Consider the following 27,014-nt stretch of genomic DNA (forward strand, 5'->3'; position numbering starts at 1 on the left):
TATGCGAGATCGAATGCAATGCCTTGGAACGGAACAACCTACTCACTTTTGTTATTCAATTTTCTAACCGAATGATTCAAAGCAGGGATCGAGATAGCCCCCCGCCACACTTTTCGTGGGATCATATGAGACCATGCGATTAGGCACCCCGGAACTCTCCTCGCTAACCAACTTACCGTGGAAAGCATAGCCTCCAGGAGAAGTCGTCTACCGGTGGTGACCAAATCATTGCCCCCCAAATGCACTATGACTATGGACGGCGGTGACCTCATCCGCTCTAACAAGCCCTCAAAAAATTCCTGAAACTGGTCAATACAGAGACCGCCCCTTCCGTAGAAGGACACTCTGTACCCGTATTCCTCAGGTACGTGAACCATGTCACCTGCTTTGAATACGTCTGCAGCCCGTCTCACGTATGAGTGGCCCACGACCCAAACCTCCTTCCTCACAGCCGGTGACGTGCGACCGCTGACCTGGTGTTGGGTCGACTGCTCAGTCTGCCCTGCCGCGTAGGCTTGCGCAACTGAAAACAAACAAAAACAAGAGGCGTGAGTACATGATTACAGTTTCACAACATGTGCAATCGCACGTACCTCTTATAACAATTGGAGGACCAGCGCCCCACACGTTTCACTTGTTCTACATTAAGACCTCTGGCTGTAGCTTCAGTGGCAGCCCCTATACGAAAGGAGTGGGTCCCAAATTCGCCCGGGTCCAAGCCCGCTGCAGCAATGGCCATTGCAAGCACCCGTTGAAACTGAAACCTCGTCAGCGGGGTGGCGTCTGCATGCCTCAACAATGTCCCTCCCCATGATGCCACCCTTCGTGCTAGGTAATCTTCTAAGCACTGTACCGGACACATGGATGAGTCGAGGTTCCTGCGGATGATCGTGCAGTCCCCTCTCCCATCTTGGTCAGTCTTGGACCTGAGAAAGGAGACAATCATCGCATCACCCCTGATCTGGACATGCTCCCTGCACAAGCCCCCCGTCACGTCCCGTTTGTTCCTTGCAACCAGCTCACTAACTCTCATAGCCCCGTGAAATGCCAGCGTAAATGCAGTCCGGAACAAACAGGTCTCGAACGGGGACGAGCATGTGTTCGGGAGCGTGACCAGTAACTGGGACAACCTGTCTAGACCTATCGGTCGTCGTACATCTACTCTGCGACCCTCTAGACGTTGCCACCCACGTAGCGCTTTTTGTACCGTGAAAGACGCTGTTGGGTCCAGGATGCCATGGGCCCTGGCAACAAAGGAAATGGCGGCACGATGCCTTTGGGCCGTAGCCACCGATTTCCCAGCCCTACGTAAGGACATCAGAAAAAGTACTACCAACTCCTCCTGACCCCAAAGTCCTCCTCTCTCTGCCCCCAAAAAGGCTAAATAGGCCTGGAACGCCCCTTCATATGCCTTCCTTGTCCTGGGTGCTAGACTCTCTCCCACGAGGTGACGAAGTTCGGGGCACCGAGAGACCAGAGAGCTTCGGGGAAGGGTGCCGGCTCCGGGTCCGCTGAAGGAAGGAAACCCGAGAAAGCCTGCATGTGAAAACGAGACAGTGCATCAGCAGCCTGATTCATCACCCCTGGGACATGTTTTGCTCTGAATACTACGTTCAGTTGCATACACAGTAAGACAATTTCTTTGAGGAGCCTCAAAATCAACTTACAACGGGCTGCCTGACTATTGATGCATTCTACCACGGTCATATTGTCGGACCAGAACACAACAGAATGATCTCTGAACCCTTCTGGCCAGGTTCTCAGGGCCACCAGAATGGGAAATAGTTCGAGGAAAGCGATGTTACTTGTCAGCCCCTTCTCGTGCCACCATAGGGGCCACTTTTGTGCCGACCATTTTGTGCCGAAGATGGCGCCAAAACCTACGCTTCCTGCTGAGTCTGTCCATAGCCCAAGCTCTTCAGAGGAGACGGCTGGCTTGTTCCAGACGACCCGGCCATTGAAGTCCGCCAAGAATGCTAACCAAATCCGCATGTCCTGGCGGACCTCGGCCGATAACCTTGTGCGATGATGACCCTCCTTTAAGCCAACCATCGCTTGGGCAATTGAGCGGGAAAAGGGGCGAGCCATTGGTATCACCCTCAAGGCAAAGTTCAACTTTCCCACTAACTGTTGCAACTGATGCAGTGTAACTTTGGATGCCTTTAAACATACTTGGAGGGCTGCCCTGAATTTCGACACTTTGCTAGCTGGTAAACGGAAGCACCCCTCCCTTGAGTCCAACTCGATCCCCAAAAACTCGAGGCAAGTCGTGGGACCCATAGTTTTACCTGGTGCCAATGGCACGCCAAGATGATCCATTAACACACAGAATTCAGCTAAGGCCCGGGCACATTCGGAAGTACCGGCGGGGCCAAGGAACAGAAAATCGTCAAGGTAGTGCATTACATTTCGGAAACCCGTTTTCTTAGTGAACACCCATTGCAGGAAAGTACTGAATTGCTCAAAGTAAGCACATGATATAGAGCATCCCATTGGCATACACCTATCCATGTAAAATGACCCCTGAAACCCGAATCCCAGAAGACGCTGATCGTCTGGGTGTACCGGAAGCAACCGGAACGCTGACTCGATATCAGATTTCGCCATCAACGTCCCGTGCCCCAGGCGATTCAAGATGGCTACCGCCTCATCAAAAGATGCGTATCGCACCGAACAAACTTCTGGCTCAATTGCGTCGTTCACCGAAAGACCATATGGAGAAGATAGATTATGAATCAAACGAAACTCACCCGGGTCCTTCTTGGGGACCACCCCTAACGGAGAACAAACGAAATCCGGTACCGGGGGCTCACTAAACGGGCCGGCGACCCGTCCCCGGCTAACCTCTTTCTGAATTTTTTCTTGCACTACAGATGCACGTTGTAAAACGGAAAGTTGATTTTTTGCACATCCCTACACCCTGAAAGTCCCCTACCGGGATGCGGAAACCATGTGTAAAACCGTTCCGCAGCACCCCGGCAGAAGTGCGATCCGGGTATTCGCTGAGCCAGGGAATCATTGCCAAGGTATCAATCGGGGTTGGTAAAGGCGCCCCTCGGCCTAGCTTAGACCTGTTTGGCGCCTCCCTTACCCCCATTCTCACTCGTTCTGGCTCTGCACGATGACTCAGGATGGGACGACCCACATGTACTACACTCATGTTTGAATTTACACGATCCCGGAGGCCTGGTACACTTCCCCTTGTTAAAATTAAAACAGAAACCCTTTCTCCCTGTATTGCCTGCGGGCCTCGACTGGTCGTCGGTGCTCGTACTTGGTCGAAAGGGCGTCCCCACATTTTGGCGGGAGTAATCAACAACAGTGCTCCCGACCAATGGCATTCTTAACATTCCCGATTCTTTCATCTTATCCCATGTTAAAGAATCGTAACAATCCCAAGTCAAACCCTTGTTATGTTCCTTTTCTTTCCTGAACAAATTGTCATAACAAAACCAATGGTTACCTTGATACGCTGTCGAGTAACCCATAATTCGTGATTGATAAACGGGAAACTCAGGAAGCAACTCGGGCCTACGTTCCCCCAAAATTGATGTGAAAATACCCCATGCATTGCCCCAGTTGCCAATGTTCTCATTTACCTTAAAGGCGGCCATCTTTGCGCGCCAAACACTCGGATGCATTAAGTCCTTCTGACTTTTTACATGTTCCACATCATAATGATCAACAAGCAGGGAAAAAATATTCACGTACTCCCCCGCCCAGATCTTTTCCTTTATAGCTAAAGGCACATGTTGTCCTAATCTCTCTCTACGAGAGGGTGCTGACTCGTCCCTTGCAATCGGCAATGGCCGCTTACCTGCACCGGACGCAGCTTCTGCCGCTTGCGGCTTGTCTATCCCCGCCAACGGCGTAGCCACTCTAGCTGCCTCTTTCTTCTCACGAAGCCCTTTTATCAGCGCCTGTGCTTCGGCAGCCGTGGCGCCATCACTACTATCCCCCAACCATGCTGCTAGCTGTGCTGCCAGCTCGGGGGGCATGTCTTCCTTGGATGTCGGGGTGACGACAACGGGGATTGGATTCCCCTCCATCGGTACTGGGGTCGGCGCCTCGAGCGGGGCAGAGGGAACCGGGACGGCCCCACCGGCTGGAACCTTTCTCGGCCTCTTAGGTCTCCCTCCAGCCGGCGGGGTGCCCGAACCCTCCTCCCCATCTCGCTCCGCCAACCGTTTCTTTATGTCGGACACTTCTTTGCAAAGGGCCCGCACCATCTGATCGGTCGTCATTCTTTTTGCGCCTTTCTTGGGCATCTCTCCGAGAAAGTATCTAGAAGACAAAGAAAAAGATCAAAACGCTCAAAATTGGCTCTTCGTTCCGTCCCGAGCTCACGTGTAGCGAGGAGGTGCAGCTTCGGAGCACAAGAACAAGAGGACGTCTTCTGGTCTTGCGCCTTCTTTTATCCGTCTTCAGGGCGGGCGAAAACCCGCCCCTGCCCGCCCCGGGGGCGTGGCTGGCTGCGTCGGTGTCTAGGCCAGCCCACTCTAGGGCGGGAAAAGGCGCGCCCCGGCTACGCCGCTTCGGGCATACCAGCCGAGACGCGCCTCCCGCCCAAAAATGGCTTCCCGGGGGGATCGAGGCACTCATCCATACGTTCGGGGGGACCGAGTGGTCGCCCCTTTCCAGGATGCGAAGAAACAGGACAACAAAGGGCTTCTCTATGGTGTTCCAATCAGCCTCAAAGACAATTTTAACCTCAAGGTACAATCATGGACTAATAAACTGTTTTCACAGAAATTCTTTTGTTACATCCTTTAATTATAACGTTGCAAATTGATAATGTGGCACCGAATATCAGGTTGGATTTTATACATTCGTAAAAGCCCTTTTTGCGTTTGCAAACTGCCTGATTCTGCCCTTTGGGCCATTTGCGACTGCAAAAAGGCTTCGCACGTCTAGCTGTTTGTCTCTGTATGACTCCCAAGTCCTAATGAATCTCATGATAGGTGATGCTGTTAGTGGAATAGGTAACTGTCAGTGTTGTACTCCGCAGGATCCGATTGAAGCAATATGGACTCCACCTCCTGACCGCACCAACACCCCTTTTTGAGCACAGGGTGTTCGAGTGATCAAACGAGGGAAAAAAGATAGTAAAACAATAACCAGGAGGGGAAGGAAGGGGACAGCTGGCAAGGGATTGCTGAAATGAGAAAATACACACGGTTACTACACAGACAGTAATCCTACTCTCATTTCATTCTCGCTACCCTCCCTTTCTTCTATAGTCACCTGTCTCATAGAAAAGCTCTGCTCCAATCTTTGATTAGCACCAAGTACTATCACGAATAATCTGCTCCCTATATGAAATAAAGACACATGTTAGTGCTATGGAAAACATTCACTGGAATAAGTATAACGAAGACCACACCTAGACTACACATACCCTCCTGGTTTGTTTGAAGAGTGATATCGAAAATTCCCAATTATATTTTCCACTCAGAAATAAGTAGTTCCTCAGAATTGATAAGTGGTTCCCCCACAACAACGTGCTCCAAAGAAAACAAACTGTTTCCCCAAAAATTAATCAAAACGGGCTGCCACACTCTGTACACGGTATGATGTAGCTTCCTACTACTATCATCCGCGCTGTAGTCAAATAAGATATCCAATAATATCCAGGTACATCTAACAAAGTTCCAATTCTCCAAACACGGTAGAATGTAGGGCGCTACCCCACTATCCTCCGCTCTGGTACTTAGTTGCTCCTCCCCTTTTCCTTAGATGCTTCCGACCAGCAGCCCTCTCGGGAAAGCAATCCCAACAAAAGTTAAGATGTCCAAATTCCTTCTTTGTCACCCAGATTACCAGTGTTCTAAAAATGGGAGGCTTGGTTCCGGGATTCAATCGGACTTTAAACAGGGTTAGCTACTTCCGCCCAAAGTCCGCGGAAAATCAAGAATACTGGCGAAGCTTACCGTGTCCACCAGTGCGATAATGAAACTGATCGTGCACTGTCACAGCGAGCCCGCTGTAACACTCAGCCGAGGTTCCTCCCTTCCTACTCCGGGAAGAACGAGACGCCGATAAAGGGCGCGACTGTTCAAATCACAATCCGCCCAGCGATTCCTTTCAGCTACCGGCAGAACTCCGTTCCCACAGCCTGTGGAAACTTCTACCCTTCTTCCTGCAAGTTCCTCAGAAGTCGCTCTGGATACAGCGACACTACCTTCATCCAGGAACACACCAGAAAAAACAAATTACGTGCAATGTCTCAATGCCACGCCCCCTCTTTTATCCTACAAGGAAGCACAGGGAATTCTGGGAGATGTAGTTCTAAACACTTGGCAGGCGCGATAACGTTTGTAAATCCTGACAGTAACAGCCCTCTCTAGATCTGCTTCACAGAAAATGAGCCAGTTGGCAAAATCTACCAGCAACAGGACTCTGGTAGTGCAAATTCTGCTCTCAAAGTTTCAAAAGACTTGAGCACGTCATCTGTAGTGAGTTGATCCAGGTTGATGATTGCTAGTTTTCTTTGTACTGGCCTTTAAACAAATAGTGGCTTGCAGGACAGGCTTGACGAGTGCCAGGGGTAGCATTCTGTGTGTATGGAGAAGTGTGAGGCCTTTGACACCATCTAAGGCTAGCAGAACCCAGATTGTTGGAGTTTCCATACAAGGTAGGAAGTGGCTCAATTGTGAGTGTCTGTGTATGTGAGTCATTTGTAATCCACTGGCTGTTGTGTGTTAGTGAGTGTGTAGTTTGGGATTTCAGACTGGGATGTGCCATTTCATTCAAATTATTTTATGCCATTGTCAGTACAGGCTAGTACTGTGGGTCATATTTGTAGGGGAAAGCGTGGCAATTATACAAGTATAATATGACACTACTGTAATTTTTACACAAATACATAAGAAGAGGTGGGCCCATCGTGCCATGTCATTTTGAGCCTCGAAGATCACTGAACTTAAATTATTCTCAACAATCTGTTGCAGAGCTATATTGAGCAGCATTTCCAGATATTTTGGGATCTTTGGGTATTCAGGCCATGGGATGTTCTCTTATACTGGCTTTGAAATGAAAATAAGTTTATAAAGCACTTGAATGCCATTGGAGCTGGTAACACAGCAGAGGGATAGTTATGACAACTAAATTTGAAGCTTTAAGTTAAAAAGCCAGGTCTAAAGATTCCTCCTAAAAACTAACAGGGAAGAACTGGTCTTTAAATTGAGGGGTAGGGTATTCCACCGTTTGGTTGTGCCATAAACAAAATTTCTACCACCCCAACGCTTTCTTCTAAACGTTGGCACTTTAACGTTGGCTGCTGAAGATGATCAAAGTGGCGTAACAGTAATATATCTGGTCAGTTTTTTTTTTTTAAAGTCCAGGCCTTCCCCTTGTAAGGCCCAATAAATGATGCACAGCGCTTTAAAGTCGTCCCCTTATCAACTGGCAGCCAGTGAAGCTCCACTAGAGCCTGGGCCACTGAGCTTTGTCTAGGTATTCCCAGCAATAAACGAGCTGCCGAATTTGTAGTTTGCTAATTGGTCATTTCTGTATATTAATATACAGATACATATATTAATATCCAGACCATTACAATAATCTGTTTTGGATAGCGCCAGAGCAGTTACTACTAGTTTCTTCAGCTCCAAACGAATAAAAAGTCAAATCTTTTTCAGAATTTTAATGTAAAAAGGCACTTGAGGTAATGGCATTCACCTGTTTGTTAGACGACCGAGGTTATCAAAATTCACCCCCAGATTTTTCACCTTAGTAACAGGGTTGGAATGGAGCCAAGCTCCTCCGGCCACCAATCCGGTGACAAAACGAGAATTCTTTCCCAGCAGTAACACCTCGGATTTATTAGAATTCAACTTCAACAGTTGCACGTCACTCAGTTGTTCACTTGTTGCATGCAATTTCTGAAGGTGGCCGCTGACACTTTGTGGTTTGAAGCAACGGAGACGATAATTTGCAAGTCATCAGCATAGCAGACAACCGTGGTTAATGGAGACATGTAGAGATTAAACAGGATCGGGCTCAGCGATGATCCCTGCGGAACTACACACGGGAGAGAAGAAGAATCCGAGTAGTAACCATCCAAAACCACTGCCTGCACTCTGAGAAAGGAGGCTAGTAAAGATGGAGCTGAGCCACGAAAATTCAGACATTCAATATGGTCAATCAGAATCTTATGATTGACCGTGTCAAATGCCGCTGAAAGGTCAAGAAGGAGGAGTGCTGCTGAGGTTCCCCTATCCAGGGAGGCCCTTAGTTCCTCTGTGGCAGTAATTAGTGACAGTTTCATACTGTGTTGGTAGCAAACCCCAAACTGTGAATGATCCAATAGATCATTTGATTCCAGGAATAAGGTAAACTCTTCATTAACTGCCTTTTCTGCAATTTTGGCTGTAAAGGGAAGCCTGGAAATAAGGCGATAATTGTTAGCATCTAAACGGTTCAACCGGGGTTTCTTTATCAGTGGGGGCACTGAAGCAACTTTCATATTTGATGGAAAGTAACCCTGCCTAAAGATTTCATGAACAATTGGAGTTAAAATACCCGCTATAGTCCCAGAAACTGGGTGTTGATATCTGTAGGACGGGGATCCGATGGAGCCCCCAAACGGGTGTTGAGAAGTAATGCATGCACTTGTTCCATCAATAATGGCGTGAAAGATGGGAAAGTAAAAGTGCCAGTGCTGAAAGAAGGAGTAAGCGGGTGCACCAGCCCTGATTCACCCATTTTGATGGCTTGTGCTGCTTTGGGAACTCTGGGGCATATTATCAAGACAGACGATAAAATTATCGCAGCTTTAGCGGCAGAAGACTGCTGCTAAAACGGCGATAATGGGCTTTATAATATACTCTATGGTATTCCAATTGAAGCTGAGGTTAAATATCCTTCACATCTAACATGGGCTTCAATTGGAATTCCAAAGAGCATATTATCAAGTCCATTATCGACGTTTTAGCGGCAGTTTTCTGCCGCTAAAGCGGCGATAATTTTTATCGCCTGTCTTGATAATATGCCCCTTTGTTCGAGGAGCTAGTAAAGGAGTTCAAAATATTAAGAACTTTCCTTTGGAAAGCTAGTGCAATCTTTTCACAGAGCAATTGACTGCTTTCCATTATCTTTTGGTCACAGTAGTTAGACAGTTTTTTAATTGTAGAGTTCAGCTCTTTACTAGACTTTTTTTGCTGCCACAATTTTCTGAGAAAAATAAGCCGATTTTTCATCCTAAATTGAGCCTTGTTTTCTGCAATTTTTTGTGGTGCGCCGGGGGTGATCCGGGACATACAGAGAGCTTGTAGCCTAAAATATTTGAAAAGGATTCCATCATTTGACAGTAGGGCATGCAGTGTGTTTTCAGGGTCAGTACTCATTAGTAAGATGTCATGGACATATAAGAAGAGTTTAACTTTACCTAACGCTGGGTTTTTTCCTTTGATCGCCAATGATTTCCTTATTGTGTTTGACAAAGGTTCAAGAGCCAATCTGAAAAAGAGTGGATGATAAGGGCAACCATGTCTCATTCCTTGACGGATGGTGAATGGTTTTGAAATAAAGCCACTAAGTGATCTGCACTGTTTTGTAGTATATTGCTAATGGACTTTAGAGATAAGGTCTTGGACCAGTCACACCTATTCCATAGTCCACAAGAGTTGGCTCCATTCAACTCATTAGAATGCTTTTTCGGCAGTGAACGATATTTGAGTGCCTCCACTGTGCTGTCTAAGGTTTGCCATTGTAGGTGGACCAATATTTTCTGTGATTCTGCAACCAGTGACCTGTGACAAATCCTACCTGTGAGCTTTGTAATAGTAAGGGTACTTGTATTACTTGTTCTAGCAGCCACCTTTGATATGGTCGCAATCAAAATCTTGATCACCAGGCTGGCAGTAGTTACTATCAAAGGCACTGCTCTAGGACGGTGCCATTTCTACTTAGAGAACTGATCATCTCCTCCTTTTTATTTGGAGTTCAAAACTATTGGCCATGGGCAGTGGCGGCTGGTGACATTTGAAGTTGGTGAGACAGAAGTCATATGAGTAAATTTACTTGAATGACTGAGAACAATTGCACCAAGAGGGTTTGTAAGGGATGAAATATGTTGCAAAAGATGCTGAGTACATTTTTTGTAGATCAACCAGGCTCTCTTCCTTGCCAATACATACAAAGGTAAGCATGACAGTTACTTAGGGTATGGTCCCTTAGAGTAAGACACCCAGAAGATGAATGTCCCCGAGAAACCCATGACTGTTTCTGAGTCACCCTGGTAATTATGACTGGGACCCACCCGTAATGAGTGCAAGTGACACAGAGGATTGTGCCTGAAGCTGAAAGTATAACTTCTAGAGGACTTCACCTGGCAATGAGACATCCAGAAAACAAATGTTCCTGAACTACCAAGGACTGTTTTCAAAGTACACTGGTGCCTGGGTTTGAGACACTCTAAAGACTCAGAATGGGACAACTATGAAGACTATGTGGAGACACCATGGTAGCTGTGCCCAAGATTCAATGAAACTTAGACTAAGGCATGAGACACCTGCAGTTCTGTCCCGGGACGGAGAGATCTGGAGGAGGTGTCAACAAAGGTTTCCAAGACACCATAGTGATTGTGCCCGAGACATCCTGAAGACTCAGATTGAGACACCCATAATGACTGTCTCGTAGTGTGAGACACTCTGAGTGCTGTGTCTGAGAGAGACCTACTGAGAACTTTGCACAGAAGCGATACATCCAACAGATGACTGTACCTGAGACTCCAAGTACTGTTTCCAAGACAACCTGGTGACTTTGTCTTCTGAATGTCTTGGATACAGTTTCTGTCGTATTCGGAGTACTCTGGTTGTCCCATACAGTGTCTGAGAGTGAGACAAGTTGAGATGAAGTGCCCGGCTAGATGAGTTATCCTCAAGCACAGTCCTCCATATGACTGTGCTTGGAATACTTTGTACTGTTTTTTGAGATACCCTGGGGAATATGACCGACACATCCCTAGTACTCAGACTGAGACACAGAGGCAGGCTTTGCACGAGTCCGATACTTGCAGAGTCTGTACTGAGGAGACGTATGGAGTGAACCTATCAGTAACATGCAAAAACATATATTCTTCCACAAAAATATTAAAGGTTTATGGGTTAGGTTAGGGGACAACAAAAAAAGATGAACTCCTAATAAATCCAGAATTCTTTTTGTGTTCCAAAAGTTTTATTGAATTTTTAGTGAATAGAAGTAGAAAAGCTCTCTACATTCATATCATAACGTAACAAAATGTTTGCTTATAGAGGCAAGCAGCAATTAATTACAATCACAAAATCATCAAAAACCTCTACTAGAAATTAAGTGGCATGGCAGGTACTGAAAGAACACAAGTAAGAACTTTACATACCAATCATGTCACATGTGTCAAATACTGGGCATTTAATTAGTGTACAGATTCTTTCTGCCTCCCAGAGACACATAGATTGAATCACTTTATTATGCCATCCCAACCTATTGTCCGCTTGGTGCCAGAGATTAATATTTTGTTGTTTTGGGCCCTTTAGATGTTGATGTTTAGGGTTTGATGTTTAGGGCTTATCTATACCCTCTGGGGCCCATTGCAGTCTATCCATCTGGTATGACTGTTCATTGGCATGATCAGTTTACCCACTGGTTGACCACTACCACTTGGCCAGCCCAATAATGCATTTTAGATATCAGGTAATGCTATCTTCTATCGTGCCATCCTTTCATGAGTTACTTTATTGCTATGCGCAGGGGCTTCCCGCCCCACAGCAGGGTTCTCATCTCACTCTCTATGGCGGTAAAATATGTTTCAGGAACCTGCAATGGTGTGTTTTGCAGGATGTATATGAATCCTGGCAATGCCATCTTTTTAAAAAGAGGTACAAAAGGGGGTGGTGATGGACGGAGCATCTGAATCAATCAAACACTCACACCCAGTCAAAAGATCTGGGTTTAATCCATCACCGTTCTTTGGCCCACTCTGCCACCCCAGTTCAGACATGGCTATATGCAAATCAGTCTGACCCTGTGTCTATAGGTGTATAGTTTTATGCACCAGCCCACAACAGCACTGGGATCATTGCTGGGAGTTGAGCCACGCGGGGGAGGTCTCGCTGGTTCTCCTCCAACTTAAGGGAAGAGCTGTGCCACCTTCAGGACGTTTCAGCCTCCTTGATGCAGCCAGGACATCCAGGAGGCTATTCAGTTCTCACCGGGGTGGGGCCCAGAGCAGCAGCGGCCCACCCTCCATCATCAGGTAGGACTGTAGTCTTTCTGGTCACTCGGCGCCACCAGGGCCGGCTCTAGGGCGGTGCGATCGGTGCCACAGCACCGGTTGCTGACTTGGGTTGGGGGTGTCATTTTTGCAAGTATATTACGATTTTACCTGCTGCAGTGTTCCTGCCCTCTAGCAATTTGCAGGCATCAATTAAATTGTCAGGATAACTCTGGTGATTAATCTTCTTCCTGGAACGAGTTTTGCCTAGTGTAAGGTAGCACAGAGGGATAACATACCTGCTGCTAAGAACATGTACTATGCTTAAAACAAAGTGCATATAATGTAAATAGGTCAGAAGGTTACTGCCTCTGTAAGATAGTTCCTTTTGTAACTTGTCATTTTATAAGTCAAAATACTAATATAGAACATTTAGCTATCAACTGTCCTCTATTTTTAAGTGGATGGCAGAAGCTCAAATGCAATGAGAGGAAATCAGAGATTTTACTCTTTGGTTCATTCCCTGCAAACTTCAGAGAACAGCTCTGGCCCCCTGAGTTCCCTTGTCCTACCTCCACTGGGCAGCCAGCAAAAAATCTTGGGGTCTGGTTCGACCAAGACCTCTCTTTTGTGGACCACATCAAGAAGCTGGCCGGTGGCTGTTTTGCTTTATTGAAATCCGTTAGATGTTTTTTTCCCCTTCTGCCTCCGGCGGCAAGGCAACGATTACTTGCACACTGATCTTGTCCCGGCTGGATTACGCGAATGCTCTTTTCACTGGTATTCCTGGTTACCGACTGAAGAGGCTTCAGGTGGTACAGAATACAGCTGCCAGAGTATTATCGGGTCTGTCATCCAGGGACAGTGTTCATCTCCAGCTGCGACTGTACCATTGGCTGCCCTTGGTTGCTAGGGGGAAATTTAAGACATTGGTCATGGCCCACCGTGCGCTCCACGGGGATGGCCCTCTCTATCTGCAGAAGCGTGTTTCTTTTTATGTTCCTATGCGTTCTTTGTGCTCCTCGTCCCTATTCTTGGCTCAGGTCCCTCGCTTTAAGCGTCAGAGGATAGGGGGGTAGCTCCTTTTCAGTCAAAGCTGCAGCTGCCTGGAATGCTCTTCCTTTGGTCTTGCGTACCATCCAGGACCTAAGTGTATTCAAGAAAAAACTGAAGACTCATCTGTTCATGTGAAGTCCGCAAACAGGGCCGGACTGGCTACTGGGCGTTTTGGTGTGCTGCCGAGCTGGGGGATGATTTCGTTGATGGGAACCTGCGTGTGCTAAAAAACATTAGCTTTGCTTTGTTTATTTCGAAGTACACGCAGGGCTCTATGAACTAGTCAAGTCAAGTAAAAAACCACTTAATTCGATTTTGTTAAAAATCATAAAAGCATACTACAACAGTTAAAAATCATTCCAGGTACATATTTTAAAATTTCATATGATGCAATACAATTTAAAACGCATTTAAAAATTTCATATAGTGCAATTCAATTTAAACAATAAAAGGTCATAGAGAAACTCATCATGTGCAAAAAAGCCAGAAATACCTAATTCATCCCAGTCCCCGCAGTTGGGCTTGTACTTTCCTCCTCCTAATTCGAACAGCAGCGACAAGATAATTTGCCACACTGAACATTACCAAGGGAGATTCAAGCATTTGTAGGAACAGTAGAGCGGGTTTTGCTTGAGAAAACGCTTTCCCCTTCAACAAGGGTAACAAATACTTTTGCCTTGGAACATGATAAAAAGGGCAGAATAACATAAGGTGCATATTGTCTTGTATGGAAAAGTTGTCACATTCACATACTGGTGCATCCTCAAGCCTGAACCATCCTTGTCTGTCACAGAGTACCAAGTAAATCTGGCTGAATCTAAACTTAACCAGAAGCCATCTGTGAAATGGGATGTTGACTAGAGCAAAATACGGTTGGATGGCAATACAGGTGAGTGTCATATAATGTGCTCTGACCGTGGGTTTTGTTAACTGGAGTTGTTCTCTCTCCAAGGACTTAAGTTTATAAAAATTTTCCTTGACCCAGGCTAGGTCTGCTTTTTTTAAATCAAGCGGGGAGGAGAATAACCCCTACCACAGTGAAATTAGCCCACAGCTCGGCAGCACACCAAAACACCCGGTAGCCAGTCCAGCCCTGCCCGCAAACACCGTGCATGATGCTGCTGGCTCGCTGCTCCGAGCGCTGATACCCACTTTCACCAAAAGAGCGAATTTGCAGCATGCAGTCCAAGTGAGAATTACTTGGACTCCAAGTTACGATGCCACTTGTAGTTTAAGATCATTGTTTTGCAAATGCAATAAAGTGGAACTAATATTTCCTACACCAGCGAAGTTTTGAAACCATAAAAGGAAGGCCATCAACTGACTGTCACCTGCTTATGATTCTGATTGGAGGCCAGGAGTAGACTCCCGTGTTTACATCCTGCACCGCGCCTGCGCTTCCCACTCGAGTACAGTGACAGACAGGTCTGACATCAATTAAAATTACAAGTATCCCAGTAAAAAACACTGGAACGTGTCCAAAATAGGGATTGCAACGGTAAGCATGCAGCACTGAAGATTTGTGCTCCTCTTTAGGTAAACCAGTAATAAAACATGTTTGTCAATGTCTACGTCATTACACTTCTTTATTGCAGCCGAATATGGTTATGTTAAGCACATGGTGCTTAGATTAGATAATAAAGTTGGTGCAGAGTCTGTAGACAGTGCGTGAATCACCTGTCAGTCTACAAGTGCCTGTGGTGTGTCTTTGAGGCTAGGTGCTTTGCTGACTTGCTTTGTGGTAAAGTGCAATGCATCTCGAAGCAGCAGGTGGCACTGCAAGGCTGCCACACTCTATCACATCGCATTAATTTTGCCCGCTCTGCAGACTCATACAGCAGCCAGAGACAAGAGGAAATAGTGCCATTCACCTCTCCAGCAGCACACGTGGTGTGGCTCAGAGAGGCCGGGTGGGGTTGTGAGTGACAGTGCAATTTGTTTTTGGGTCTCGGAAATGAAATGATGTATCCCACTGTGCATGGTCACCATAACAATTAGCTTCCCAGGCCTGCCACAGGCTAAATTGCTTCTAGGCAGAGCGGCTTCACAGCAGAGCGGCAGTGCACAATTTAAGTGCTGTGAGCGAGGCTACTTTTTAAAGTGCTGCATCACGCATGTCAGGCCACATGCTTGATGGATCATCCAAAACTTTCTATGCACATACAACTCAAAAAGTAGCATCTTTTTGCAACTTTTCATGCAGATTCATCAAACGGTGCCAAAGTTATTAGCAACACAAAAAATGCTTTTCCTAAGGAATGGCTTAACTAACTACAACTACCTAGCGGCGACTATATATATATATATATATATATATATATATATATATATATATATATATATATATATATATATATATATATACATATTTATTATATATATATATATATATATATATATATATATATATATATATATATATATATATATATATATATACATACATACATACATACATTACCTACTGGCGGTCGCCAGTAGGTAGTTATAGTTAGGACCTATTATCCATAGGAAATCCGCAACATTCTATTGGCAATAACTTTTGCGTTGATTGATGAATCTTCTTGAAACTTTCCAAACTTTTGGCCAGCTCAGTTCCGCTCCTTCCCTGAAAGTTTGGGGGATTGGTGAAGCGGGGGCCAGGAAAAAAGGGGTCCCAAAACGTGTTTTCCCCATTTAATTTCCCATAGGACCTTTAGCCACTGCTACAGCTCGAACAGGTGAATGGAATTACACTAAATTTGGCAGAGAGGTAGTCCTCAGTTCCGACTTGTGCCTTTTACATATCTGGTGTCAATCTGTTCAGTAGTTTCTTTGAAAATTACGGTTAAAGTCATTTATATATCTATTGTGCGAGGATTGGCCTCGTAGGATCACGCGCTCAATTCTAATTGGCTGTCAAGCGGTTGTAAACATTCAAAATCCAGAACTGTTGGCAGCCATTTTGTGCCTTGGTAGAAGCGAGGCTGAGAAAGTCATTGCAATATGTGTGAAAATGTGGCAGGGTAGACACACCCTGACCCCCTAGGCCTTCTTTTTTTTTTTAAGTCGTGGGATGCGCGTAGGATCCACGTATTTCGCCACCGAAAAAAAATAAGCATGTATTTTTTAGATATACATCAAGCTTATGGGTATAGATGTGGGGTGGCTCTAAAAAGAGCCCTTGTGTTTATTGAGAGATTTTAGTACTTACAAGTAAGTACCGATGCAGAGCCTAAGGTTCATGAGAAAGACTCTGTTCCCTTCATCTGTAAAATGTACAGCATCTCTCCTATAGATGCCATGCATATCGAAACGCAGATAGTCTAGGAGAAAAGTAGAAACATATTTATTCACATGTTTTCCTAGCTTTCTCAATCTGTGGACAAAATAGATTGGAATAGTTCCATTTCTGCCTTTGGCATATGTTATAATAGACATAGGGAGTTTGGGGGAAAAGTGAAATTAAAACAGAAAAGAAATGATTGGTTGTTTGACAACCTTCTACACAGAAAACTAGGGTGCATGTTTTTCTTTTTTAAAAGCATGATTCTTATTGGTTATCAGAATGTGATTGAAAATAACATTACGTAGGAAAAGGTAGTATATTGAGAAGTCGAGTACACTTGCTGTTTTTTTTAGCAACGTTGTGTGATGAACTTTTGCGTTATTCGGGAGCCAGTATTGCTTTTTTGCATGGGTAGTCGCTAATTTGCATATGGAAATGCAATTTGCTTTGGATTTTGAAAGTGAGAATAGATTTCACTGTTCTGTCTTTCAAAATGCAAACTATGTTTGCTATGGGAGGGCGGGAGTCGTGAGAGTCCCGCTCTGTCAAAGCAAACATCAGTATAGCGGGGGTAGGCACCCGGGGACACTGCAGGAGCCGGTCGTAGTAGTTTCCAGGCCCCTCGAGGGCACCAGTCGGAGGGCCACGCAGTCTGCCTCCTGTAATACACAAATTCCCGGGGGTGGTGATCCCCGGAGCTTGAGGGGAGTTGTTGAGGGTCACAGACTTGTAATTTTGTAAGGTGGAGTTGGATGCGAAAGTGGTGCAAGGGGGCTGTAAATCTGGTACACAGTTTATTGTTTTACTTTGCTTTCCTTTCTGTCATTTAGAGGATACAGGGTAAATATAATGGTTTCTATACAGCCAGTAACTTTTAACCCTACCCTCAAACGGCTTTCTGCCTCTTACTATAGTAACAGTTCATTGAACACTTACGTGAGCACAGAGGTTATAAGTTCACCACACTATGTTGCTAATGGCTTTGTACTTTTTATTCTTTTGAATTGAAACCATAAGTTGTAGCTATACACTCCGGTAAAGAACTGGTGAAGAGCTAGCCTCAGAATTATACTTCAAATTATAAATATCATTTCTATTATGGACTGCTACCCCCACAAAAAAAGTATGTACTTTTTTAATTAACTTTTATTAAAACAATAAATAAGTGGAATTATAACTAAATGATAAAAATACAATAAATAACTAGAACCATAACTTTAACAAAACAATATAACAAACAACATATAATATGGACTCCAATAGAAGTAGTGTAGTTAATCTGCAAAACAATTAGTGTTTAAACTTAGATCGATGTGACTAACTGAGGTCACACGTTACAAGTTAAAGTAACACTTGACAATATTTTCAGTTTTTTTAATTGTGCAGAGTACCTGATAGATTTCACTTATCTTATAAGCTTGCATTCCAATGGTGTCTGTATAGAAGTACCTAGTGCATCATATTTATATTACAGATGAACAGGTCTTTAAAATGATTCACAGATGAGACAGAATTAGGTGAGAGATGAAGTCATTATGCAGGACAATATTTTTTAGGGCTTATTTATAAAACTCTTGTGCCACTTTTGTGTTACTTTTCTCGTGTTGAAAGTGATGCAAAAGTGGCGCAAGGAGCTTGTAAATAAGCTCTTTTATTTCTAATGCATTTAATTGGAAGTATTGAATATCTAGGCCGCACTGCTTACCTTGTGTAAACACTGTGGCCAACAGAGTTCACAACTTAGAACTCCGCTTTGGTTTGTTACTTGCTGGATATTCAAGACTGCTTTCAAGAGGAGACCCCAATTAAGAGTACTGGTGTGGAACTGCAAGTATGTGGAAGCACTTGCAGACTAAGAATCCGGTCAACTTTGGAAGGTAAGAGTTAAGGATATTGAGAGAGGCTCCTTCTGCTTGTAAATGTAAATGTATAGGCATTTATATAGCGCACTACTTACCCGTAGGGTCCCAAGGCGCTTCGACCGCTGCGAAACCCTTCCTGGCTTCCCTGAGAGATGGTCCCTTAATGGGTATCTCCAGGGTGAGACCAGGCATCCCCGGCGGTCTGGTGGGGCCGTTAGTGAAGATGAGGCAAGCTAATGCCCAGAGTTGCCGAGTGTGATCGCTGATCAAAGTGGGCACCGAGGCGAGAGAATTATCGAGTCCGCTGACCCTGGTCCAGAAACCTGCCGCGCCGGGAATCGAACCCTGGTCCCGGGCCGTCCTCTGCTCTCGGGTCTGCCGCCTCTAACCAGTGAGCCACACTACTTCATGAGAAGGCTCAAGTACCAGTGGAGCAACACCTCTCCACTCTACTGCACAGCCTAATATTCGTCCCTAATTTGGAACCCTTTAAGAGAAAAAGTAAGACGGTTGGTAGCTTTGTATGCCATCCTAATACCTAATCATCCATTAGTTATACATAGAGCCACCCTGTATCAGACTCATCTGTACAAGTGTGAATTGGACTTTATCTGATACCAAAAACCCCTCAAGTATATCTGTTACTTTTTAACTTCATCAACTACTCATATTTAGAGTATTTACCTTAACGTTATCCGTTAAAAATGTGTGAATCTGCATGGTTCAGGCAACTAGTAAATGTCATATTTGAGACATCGGTGTAATCAGCTGGAAGAGGATATACTTATTTTCAACCTCAGCAATTTGCTGCTGATTTAGGTACCATTAAACAAACTGAAAAAAGAGTTAAAAATGTATATGTTGTACATATGTCCAAGATTAATTTTAATGTACATAAAAACATTTGTTCTCAATAGGATTGGGGTTGAAAAGCAATCATCAGAGGTTATATTTGGCAAGCAAGATAGGAAATAGCATTGCATTATACAAACGTTAGGCCTAGATTGGTCACTCACTTCATTTACAAACTCCTGGCCTTGATCTTATAGCATATGGAGAGCAGTCAGTGGATCTGGTATGTCGAGTGGTTGACCACCATCTGGTATAGTGCATGGGCAGGAATAAACAGCTTGTGGCGACCAGTACGTCTCATGGTTGAGATATCTGTATAATGAGATAGAACAGGGTACAAATCAAGGTTAAGGTTATTAAAAAAATTGGAGAGTGTGCTAAAATACAACATTGGCCTATTGATTACATGTGCAGTGCATGGGGCGGAAGTAGCACGTGGCGCACTACTTTCAAAAATTAAAGGCGGAAGGATTAAGTGATTTGTCCAGAAACATCTCCTACCAAGGCAAGATATTGGAGGTATAAGAGCTGGAAACCGTGCTAAAATACAGCATTGCCGTAAACATTACTTTTGCAATATATATATATATTCACTGAAAAAACCATAGGTTATAGACCATATATAGTTAGGGATTAGCATTTACAAAACCTTAATTTACTCGCACAAAACCATAGAAATTCGCATATATAGTTAGTTGCAATAACTATATATCGCGCACCCGCAATCCACTGCTGATGATGTCACATATTACATCATTCATGACATGGTCAGTGACATCACTGATGACATCACTGATGACATCTCAAATGACATCACTGATGACAACTCAAATGACATCACAGACAACATCACTGATGACATCAATCATGTGATAATACGATTAACCTCTTCAGACTCTAATATAACCTTAGATACACTCAGAGTAAACAGACACTCACAGACTGTCACTCATCCATGGAGTTACTCAAACACCTAGTCAGTCATGCAAAGAATCAATCACACCTCCATTTCCTCAACTATACAGTTATACACACCTTACTTATTCGAACATATACTAACACATATTTACTCTTTTATACAATCCCTGATACAAGTTCACAATGATCCATACAGCCACTCACACATTCACTGGCTCTTATGCACAGTTATTTATATATGTCAACTCTCACATGTACTGTGTTTTACATATGTACTTACTTTGACATGTAGCACTGAGATATCCATTCACTCACCAATATACTCATGCACACAGTCAACCACCCATACAGCTGTTTCCACATGCAGTTTTGAACCCATACATCTAGTGAATCAACTGTTCACACATCTATGCACAGAGTCACACACCTCTCAGCCACCCCCACACACACTCACTCTCCCATACAAATACTTGGGCAACTAATCAATAACCCATATAGTTACTCATATAGCTACTGATCAACACATGCAGCAGTTTACAGAACAACAGACATAATGATGCACAAATTAGGACAGTTTAGTCACTAACCCATGCTCTCAGTGAGACACATTTAATCACTCTCTCATACAGTCAGTCATGCACCTACTAAATCCTTCATCCAGACACTTATACATCCACTCATTCTTCAATATGTAAGACATATTTAAACTCTACAGAAACGTACAGTCACTGGATGATGTCATCAGTGATGTCACTGACCATGTCATGAATGATGTAATATGTGACATAATCAGCAGTGGATTGCGGGTGCGCGATATATAGTTATTGCAACTAACTATATATGCGAATTTCTATGGTTTTGTGCGAGTAAATTAAGGTTTTGTAAATGCTAACCCCTAACTATATATGGTCTATAACCTATGGTTTTTTCAGTGAATTTTCAAGGTTTTGTAAATGCTAATCCCTAACTATACATGGTCTATAACCTATGGTTTTTTCAGTGAATTTCAATGGTTTTTTAATAGCAAATATCAAAAGCTGTCAAATGTCAAGTACGTGATAGGTAAAAACATTTTCGTGTTTATGCACACTGATGTGCTTTGAAACGCTGCCCCCCCCTCTTTTCTCTTAGGAGTACTCTCTCTTTGCAGATAGTGAAGGGTAGTTAACGCAGGCCTTTGCCCCCGTTGTAATCCGTCGTGCCTGCTTCTCTCTCCATTTGATTGATTGTTATCCAAGCATTTACTATTTCAGAATTGGTTCTCTTTGGTTAATTCTCGATTTACAAACAAGCACAGATTCGCAATACTCCGTTTAGTCTTTGCAGATAGTGAAAAATCGTTTTAAAAAACAAAAGGAATCGAGCAAAATCAGTAGGCCACTAATGGGATCTCTTTTTGACCTTGCTAAAATAGAAACATTAAGAACAACCCCTCATGAGAAATACGAAACTAGTGAGATGAACTGAGCTCCACACCATGATGGCTGCAAGACAGCTCGACTCCGCCACCCACCCCGCCCAAAATAACAACAAACCCTATGCAAATATTATAAATATATACAACACACCAGCAAAGTAACAGGGTAAAACATTTTATTAAATAACTATTTACATAACTATTTTATACTTTTTGTTGCCCGATCCGGCTAGCTCAATCGATCGAGCATGAAACTCATGCACTCTGATAGCAAGCGTTGCTGCTGATGCTATGCAGACAAAAACTGGTTTTCAGTTTGTACATTCTTCAAGATTTTTCCATCCAAGGCTGGTTGAGAGTTTGTAGAACGATGGCTTCAGATTTTCAACATACGGTGTGGTGGCGCGGACTGGGAGGGGACGCTTGGCTCCTGCCCCCTCCCCAAGTAAGATTTTCATACGTGAGTGTACGTTCATGGTTTTGGTCCCTGAGTTGCTTCGATGTCACTGCCATGCTCAAATGGCATAAGTCCTGGATGTTGGGTGCCATAGTTCAGAGTTCTGAGCAGCGCTTGTAACACTGTCTGAAGCTTATTTGCACCTGCTGCCGCTTAACTATTCTCAAAGTAAGTGAGGGCCGTTTGTGGACCTGACTGCATTTGAAAACAATGTGATGCGGTGCCTCCCTAAACCGCTTGACGGAGGCCCCCGAGGGGCGGTGAGATGGCACGGACTGGGAGGGGGCGCTTGGCTCCTGCCCCCTCCCCAAGTCGTGTTGCCCTGGTGTGGCCTGAGATCGCCCCCGACATAGGCGGCCGGCTCCCGGGGTCCGGCGGAACTTTTTGCCTTTTGATGACTCTTCCATTCTGGACCTTGTCCCACAATCCGTTTGACCTGAAGACACGCTGTAGTGGGGCACCCCTTTACCATTTCAGTTGCCATTCCGCCTGCTTTTGCTACACTGTGCCTCTTCCGCCATTCAGCTGTTTACCACCCGCTCTTGCGACTACAGCGTCTCGCTCACCATATAGTTGAGTTGCTCCCGCTCTTGCGATGCAGTGATAGGCGGCTGCCACAGGACTCTCAAAATGGCGGCCGGCTCTTCAGATTTGGGCGTGGTCCACTAAAACGGCCCTGGGACACCTTGGAACTCGGACGCTTGTCTGCTAGGGCTTGGGTCCCATTCTCGAAAGCGTCCCCTCAGCCTTGAAGATTCTACAAAAGTCTTGGGGGCCCCCGACTCCCGCAGGCTTCTGGTGGGGAGCGGCTGCCATGATTGCTCGTGGAATGGCCACGACTGAGCTACGAGAGGGTGGTGCTCTCATGCTGATGCCAGCTTCAGTCTGAAACATCCAGAAACACTGTAGACTACCAATTCAATCAGTTCCGGTAGCGCCCCAACGTGACCCGGTAGAGAAGAACTTGCCCTCCCCTCTTTGACTGATGGTTCTTGTTGCCTGTCCCTTCTGTTGTCATTTAACAGAACTTTTTAGACTGCTGAAAGGGGTTGTGTTCCGAACGCTGGTTGGTGGAGACATTTTGACTATATTCTGGACCTACGTTGTCGCGTAATGCGTTATATGACACGCCGCGTTAGCGCACCCGGAAGTGCTCCGGTGCGCGAAGCGCAGCTTCCCGGAAGCGATCCGGGGCGCGGCGCGCAGCGCGTAACGTAAGCATAACAGGTCATGTGACTTGTTAATAAAACTTTTCATTGGTTCATTTTACTTTTGTTATTTTAATGATGAAAGGCTTGGTCATATGACCTAAAAATTACTCTTTTTATTGGTTTCGAACATTATTTTTTCTTAAACATATATGTTATAATGTTTCAAACTAATGTACTTTCCCGGAAAATTTACAACTGTCCTGCAAGTAAAATATATTCCTTTTTCGAGAAAAAGGGCGTTTCTTCGTCCCATGACGGAGCCGTTGAGTAAAAGAGGCTCGGCCTGCTGTCTTAGTCGCCGATACGCCTGAATATCAGATTCTTATTGATCACTTTATGTTGTAGGAGTGGAAAACACAACTGCCCTTGACCATTTATCTTTACTGCGTTCCTGCGTATTATACCTTTTATCCGTCATGTAATTGGACTGCTTTATTTCACTTGCCTTTTACTGATTCGAAAACAGTGACTAAAATTAAAAACTTTACCAATGTAAATACTACTACCATGTTTTGTTTTAAAAACCTTTATTGTGAAAATGTCAGTATACAAATACGGGCCTATAACCACGTGGGCCGGCCACGGAGCAAACTGGAATCGTATATGATGAGGAGACATTTACATTGTAGAGGAACGTAACGAGCGGGCCATTAGGTTGCAAGAACTAAGGTGTCTAACAGTTGCGGAATCGGTGGACGTACATTTTGTAATTAAAATACGACAGGGACACTTTCAATAAAATTATCTAGATATACATTTGCGGGCAAGTACCATGGGTGACGTTAATTCGAACTTTCAATAGTACAGTAATCAATAACACTTCAGAACTTAATATCAATAGGGATGTCGAAATATTCAATCAATTCTCGTCCCCGCCCGCCATGTGCTTCAAAACTGCATACGTATCTCGTGATATCAAGGTTGTGCAACCAGTACACAACAAGAAGTTACGAGTCCCATTTATACCGGCGCCATTTTGGGCAATACCCCCCTTGACGCAGCCCTTTATGCTACAAGATGGTGTCTTCCATTCAGAAAATATTGTTGGCAGCATTTTGAAAGGAAAGATAAACAGCCGTTCTCCTAGTGAGTCTCACATTGTTACATTTAGGAAGAATGTTGAAGAGTAGTATGTTGAAAATCTGAAGCCATTGTTCTACAAACACTCAACCAGCCTTGGATGGAAAAATCCTGAAGAATGTACAAACTGAAAACCAATTTTTGTCTGTATAGCATCAGCAGCAACGCTTGAGTCAGCTTTGTGTGAAGCCGCCATTTTGATTCAATCAATAGCGTCCTCCTGCACACATTCAGGGACCTGGTCGTGTCTTCAGGTCAAACGGATTGTGGGACAAGATGCAGAAAGGAAAAGGAAAAAAGTTCCGCCAGACCCCGGGAGCCGGCCGCCTATGTCATGGGCGATCTTTGGCCACACCAGGGCGATAGTGAAGCTGCAGCAGGTGCAAATAAGCTTCAGACAGTGTTACAAGCACTGCTCAGAACTCTCAACTATGACACCACCTCGGTGCCATCCGGATCTTGGCTCCTTGTGCTGGTTCCGGCCTATTCACACATCGGTCCGCTACTGACACCACCTCACAGGCCAACGGGGCACCCCACGCCGACTTTCGGCGCAGCATTGTAGGATGGCCACACCAGAGCAGCAACTTGCTGGACACCACCTCAGTGCCATCCAGATCTGGGCGCGTTGCGCTGCCTTCGGCCTACTGTAGCCGCAAGTGCGGACGCAACTCAACTGGATAGCGAGTGAAACACCAAGGGGCGCCCCACTGCAGCCGAGGAGCCTCCATCTTGGGGGCGACGCACAGCATCACATTGCTTTCCAATGCAGTCAGATCCTCAAACAGCCCCCACTGACTGACGCGACCTCACAGGCCAACGGGGCGCCCCACACCGATTTTCGGTGCAGCATTGTAGGATGGCCACACCAGTGCGGCAACTTGCTGGACACCACCTCGGTGCCATCCGGATCTTGGCGCGTTGTGCTGCCTTCGGCCTATTCGCACATTGGTCCGCTACTGACGCCGCCTCACGTGCCAACAGATTTTCTAAGCTTTTTATAGCCCTATGCCGCATAACAGGTCATGTGACTTGTTTATAAAACTTTTCATTGGTTCATTTTACTTTTGGTTTCCTAATGATGGAAGGCTTGATCATATGACCTAAAAATAACATTTTTCATTGGATTAAAACATTTTTTTCCCAAACGATGAAAGCCCCACCTTCTTTCTGGATGTTTCAGACTGAAGCTGGCGTCAGCATGAAAGCACCACCATCTCGTGGCTCCGTCGTGGTCATTCCGCGAGCAATCATGGCAGCCGCTCCCCACCGGAAGCCTGCGGGAGTCGGGGGCCCCCAAGACTTTTGTAGAATCTTCAAGGCTCAGGGGACGCTTTCGAGAATGGGGTCCAAGACCTAGCACACAAGCGTCCGAGTTCCAAGGTGTCCCAGGGCCATTTTAGAGGACCAGGCCCAAAAAGGAAAGAGCCTGCCGCCATTTTGAGAGTCCTGTAGCAGCCGCCTATCGCTGAACCGCAAGAGTGGGCGCAACTCAGCTGAATGGCGGATTTTGGCACAGTGTACCAAAAGCGGGCGGAATGGCAACTGAAACGGTAAAGGGGCGCCCCACTACAGCAGACGAGCCTCCACCTGGGGAGGCCCGTTAAAACAATTATTTTTAACAAAATATTTACTCGCAGTGACAAAATGGCGGTCAACACTTCCTGATTTCCATCAAATCGAACGTTAACAGACGTCACGCAGCAAAAAAAATAAAACGCTCATGCACAGCCGCTGGAAGACATGTATCAACATATATGAGCCTCCTCAGCCACCCTCAGAAAACATAAGGGGTCAGGATACGTCTCCCGTACCCCCTTATACCCTGTAATTTAATTAAACCGAAACACAAAATGGCGAATTCCCGTTTCGCTACCAGTTTGCGGCCCGGTTCGCGAACCGGGAAGCGCTTCTACCGTGAAAAATCAATTTTTTATTATTTTCCCCACGGGACCCTTTAATAACCCCAACATCATTCCTAGGGGGTCAAGAGGGGTCTACCTTGCCCCCTTTCATTAAATTCCCCCTTCGTTTTTCACCTCTTCTTGTCTCTCGATCCTACCGAGAGACAAGATGGCGGCCGCACCGGACTGTTTAGAATGTTGACAGACACCGGAGAGCCAATCAGCATCGCTTCGCAAAGCTCCGTTACGAGAAAAGTACGCGATCTGGAGCGCTATCTGGGACGCTGTCACAGATATATAAATTTTTTAAAACGTTAATTTCTCAAAATCCACTGGAGCACATATATTGAGACCCAGCAAAGGCACATCGGGCTACCAGTCCCTACAATTTTGCCAAGTTTCGTGCAAATCCATTCAGCCGTTCGAGCTAAAAGTGAGGCCAAACGCCCTATGGAAATTAACATGGGAAAAACGTGTTTTGGGACCCCTCTTTTTTCTCGGCCTCCCCTTGACGAAACCCCCCCAAATTTTCAAGGGCTGCTCAGGAACAAAATGTGCCATTTTCCTGAAAATTTCAGCCGATTCCGTCCACAAACGCCAAAGTTATTAGACATAGAATTTTCAAAAGTCCCATAGGAAAAAAATCCTAACTATATATACCTACTGGCTATCGCCAGTAGGTATATCCTGCTCACTTCGCTCGATACCGCTTTCACAGCATCAACAGTCACATCCAGACCGTCAGAAAAACGAAAAAGGCAGACCCAAAGGATTCCAGTGCAGTGATTTAATCCATCTT

At 45.1% G+C, this 27,014-nt stretch overlaps 1 protein-coding gene across 1 annotated transcript in view; it reads left to right on the forward strand.

The window, feature by feature from the left end:
• The window catches only part of FAAH (fatty acid amide hydrolase), a 430,791-nt gene that overhangs the window by 169,825 nt on the left and 233,952 nt on the right, over positions 1–27,014 (forward strand). Inside the window, exon 4 of the mRNA XM_086952348.1 lies at positions 4,639–4,716. Within this exon, the coding sequence (XP_086808474.1) occupies positions 4,639–4,716 (78 nt within the window). The remainder of the gene's footprint in view (positions 1–4,638; positions 4,717–27,014) is intronic.

The sequence above is a fragment of the Lissotriton vulgaris genome, chromosome 1_1, assembly GCF_964263255.1.
Source record: "Lissotriton vulgaris chromosome 1_1, aLisVul1.2, whole genome shotgun sequence".
Taxonomy (NCBI): Eukaryota; Metazoa; Chordata; class Amphibia; order Caudata; family Salamandridae; genus Lissotriton; species Lissotriton vulgaris.